At 33.4% G+C, this 3,995-nt stretch overlaps 1 protein-coding gene across 1 annotated transcript in view; it reads right to left on the bottom strand.

Annotated features, from left to right (window-relative positions):
• Positions 1–639: 639 nt before the first annotated feature.
• Positions 640–3,995, bottom strand: part of LOC106473385 (focadhesin-like) — a 37,674-nt gene continuing 34,318 nt past the window's right edge. Inside the window, exon 8 of the mRNA XM_022401832.1 lies at positions 640–965. Coding sequence (XP_022257540.1) covers positions 640–965 — 326 coding nt within the window. The remainder of the gene's footprint in view (positions 966–3,995) is intronic.

Genomic DNA, 3,995 nt, shown 5'->3' with positions numbered 1-3,995 from the left:
ACCAATGAAGAGTGGGATTGACCGTCACATTATACCACCCCACGGCTGACAGGGCAAGCATGTTTGGTGTGACAGGGATTCAAACCCGCGACCCACAGATTGCGAGTTGAGTGCCCTAACCACCTGGCCATGCCGGGCCCATAGAGACAATAAATGGAAAAATAAAGTTTAGAATATTCCAATATTTAATAGTTAATGTATTATGCTTGCAACTTAACAACTAGAAAAAACATTAAAAATTAAACTTTTGACATGTACTTCAATTATATTTCTAGAGCTGGTTGTCCAGTTGATGAGCTGTGGAGCAGTTCTGACAAGCCCACTTAACAAGTTTATTTTTGTGCATTTGGAGCTTAGCTGCTTAATGTTTGTTATTCTATTACTGTGGCATTTACTGGCAATAAAACTGAATAAAACCATGGTATGAAACCTTCATCAATAGCTTATGTCTAGTCCCCTAATGTGAAATAGCATTTAAAATACTATATGACCCAGAAACCACTAGAACAAACCCTCACAAGTCTCTGTAACAGAGAAGCAACCAAAACAAAAATACTGTAAAACAAGTCCATGAATATATTAAAAAGAAATTAGGATGTGTCAAGAAAATTATTTTTTACCTCTATTTCCATACTTATTTTACAAATTTGCATACCATAACCAACTCTTCTCTAATTTCACATTGAAGCTTTGGTCACTCCCATCTAGTTTGCCACGTGCTTTTAGAAGCTCCAACTCAATACGTCGTCCTTGTTCCATAGTCGTGAATGCTCTTTCCAAAAGACTTATCCAACCATTAGGTATTATCATACACCTCCTCCATTCTGATACATCCAAGGGTACATCCTGTACTAATGCTCCCAGAACTTGCTCATAGAAACGTCCTTGGGACACAAGAGAGTGTTTGAGTGGAGCTCCATCTTTTCCCAATTCCAAAGGTGGCTCATAAGACAATAATACACCCACTGTAATGTACCAGATTTATGCATAATCAGTTTATCACCTTATAACAACACATAAAACAAAATATCCAATTCAACAGAATGCCTGAAGCTAATCATACAAAAATAAAACAACTATTTAAAGTGAATTCTTAGAGGATTATATTTGGTAAATCTTCATAGGAGAATTTCCAAAAGTTTTAAGATTTGAATTTGGAAAATGAAATAACCAAACTGTAAAATATCACTACATTAAACAACATAACAGATGTAGTGTGGTTGACATATTGCCATATATTCTTCTTTACTTTCAGTCATAAAGTACTTTACACTATTAAAAAATATTCTATGAACAAAAATTCAAATAACACTTCAGTTAGCATTACTAACTTCAATATTCTTCGAAGTAACTTGATCAAGAAACACACTTAAAAAGTTACAGAACTCACTCTTTCTAAACTTCATCTAGGCTTTAATATCAAGTGTTCAAATCTTTAAACAAACATATCTATTTATTCTAGGAAAAATATTAGGCAAAAATATTGTTCGTATTTAAAGATTGTGTATGTGTATTTGAAATAAATGGTTATAAAAAAAATCTGGTATACATTTTAGATATTTATAACTACCAGCTGAATCAACAGTGTGACTTCAGGCCTCACATTTGTGAATCAGAAGACTTGCTTATATACAGAGGTTTCATTCGTCATTGGCCCATGCTAAGATCTTATACAAATTAAATGTGACAACTACATCACAATCTCCAAGGGCATGTCCAACTACACAAGATTTAGTGGGTAATATGAAATTTGAGTGTTCTTTTATACGTGTTATCAGCTTCCTTTTCATAGATCCAATATAACCTTGCTGATAGCAGGGACAAGTAAATTTGTAAACTATTAAGGATGACTGCAATAAAAAATATGGTCCTTAAATTTAAAAAATTGTAGGCAACAATTATGTTTGAAAACACTTTAATTGTGCTTGTGAGCATACCTTATGAATGATCTGTCTCAACTGATTCTCAGTAGTTAAATAATATTTACCCATAAAAGGTAAACAAATAACGACAGGGTATTTAGACACTTCAATTGGAGTGATATCAAACAAGTTTCTCTTATTTAAATATCAACAAAGCATGTTATCAATCATTTCAATAAGAAAGTTATCATTTTCCTAATCTGAAAATGTATTTCCAAACATAGTTACCTCCACTGACGCTTATAGCTATTTCTCGATCTTCATCTTTGCCATCTTAACATCATGTTTGCTTGCTCCAGTCTCTATACCTCACTCGACTGCCCTCAGCAATATCTAATTTGCAAAACTTTACACCGGCCCTCACACACACTCTATGCAGGTACTGTATATAAGCACTGTATGGTGACAATATAATCACTTTTTTCAGACTTACCTCATTCCGGTCACTAACACTGGCTCTTAGTGGGGAGAATGTCAGCAGAGGTAAGTATGTATGAAAATACATTTTCAGATTAGGAAAATGATAACTTCCAAAACATACATACCTCCGCTAACACTTGTAGATAGAATCCCACATTGAGAAGGCAGATGGGCCGGTGAGGGCATAATTAATCTAGAAAGCATCTGTATAGAACAATAGTGTACCATGAGAAGTGGTACCCAAGCAGGGAAAAGAAAGGAGCAAGACATAGTAGAAACCGTTACACAGGAATTCATACATGTATTTTTTTGTTCTTGTTGAACCGCAAAAGAAAACAACAGAATATCAGAAACAGGAAAAAAAACCACCAAACTACTGTCAAAATGCTTCAAAAGAAAATGTGAACCAAAAAACATAATTCCTAGCACTAGCGCTTTGTCAAGAAAAAGTGATTATATTGTCGACATACAGTGCTTATATACAGTACATGCATAGAGGGCATATGAGGGCCAGTGTAAAGTTTTGCAAATTATATACTGCCAAGGACAGTCAAGTGGGATATAAACACTGTAGCAAGCAAACACGATGTTTAGATGAAGATCAAGAAATAGCTATAAGTGTCAGCAAAGGTATATTTTGTAACATATTTTTATATAAAGATTCTTTGTGTATACTTTTGTATATGATATTCTATATATTTGATATTCTAAATGTATAATGAATCAAAATTTGTGCTAAATTCTCTTCAAAAATGTCCCAATTAAAACTTTCATAATTGAAATATAAACATGTAAATGTTTTCTTATGATATATTTCACATTGGAACTCTCCATTTTTGTTACAAATTAATATGTCCAAAAAAGAAAGTTTATGATCTTGTTGATGTTCTGAAGAAAGCTTTATGCTGTTATATCTACTATTTAGGTACTGTAAAAATTGAAGGGCTTGATCAGAATTCCTAAAAATAGTAGCATAGAGGTTTGAACTGTTGAAGACAATTTTCCAGCCACAGTGACATAGAAACAATTTAGCTAAGGATGGGACAAGTCTTGAACTCATAGCAACTCCCTCAATATGATCACAAAGCTGATCATTTTGCAAAAAGTGTGAATCTTTAGTGACAAATGTCATCAGTTTCACAAAGATCAACTTATGTATAAGCAGAACATTGTAATTTTTTCTGAAACACTTATTCCACACTTATTGTGTCTTGTATTGTCTCTTACAGTGCTATATTGATATGCGAAGACTCAACACCCAAATTCACAAGCTGTACATCAATATTGAATTTAAGTTGATGAATTTCTTAGGAAACTACAAAACTGCCTGGCAGGTTGTAACAAATGTTCTCAGACCATACAACCAGCCAAGGCATGGTTATAGGTTCTAATACTGGACATAATAGGTCTTAAAGGACATCCATCTTTATGAACTCTTGGCACTTCATAAAAAACACCAGGGTGACTACCTGATAGTCTAACATCCAAATACTGTTTTTCACTAAGTTTTAGCAAAAACCTCTGCAATGTACCTTCATTCTTATCAGTAGGATCATGATTCAATTTCACAAAGTTAGTACTATCATAAACAATTGTTTCAACTTTCTTTATATAGTCAACCTTATCCAAAATTAAGACATAATTACTCTTATT

Source organism: Limulus polyphemus, unplaced genomic scaffold (genome assembly GCF_000517525.1).
Source record: "Limulus polyphemus unplaced genomic scaffold, Limulus_polyphemus-2.1.2 Scaffold6128, whole genome shotgun sequence".
Taxonomy (NCBI): domain Eukaryota; kingdom Metazoa; phylum Arthropoda; class Merostomata; order Xiphosura; family Limulidae; genus Limulus; species Limulus polyphemus.
The sequence above is the reverse complement of the archived record's forward strand: the minus strand, read 5'-3'. Positions and strand labels throughout refer to the sequence as shown.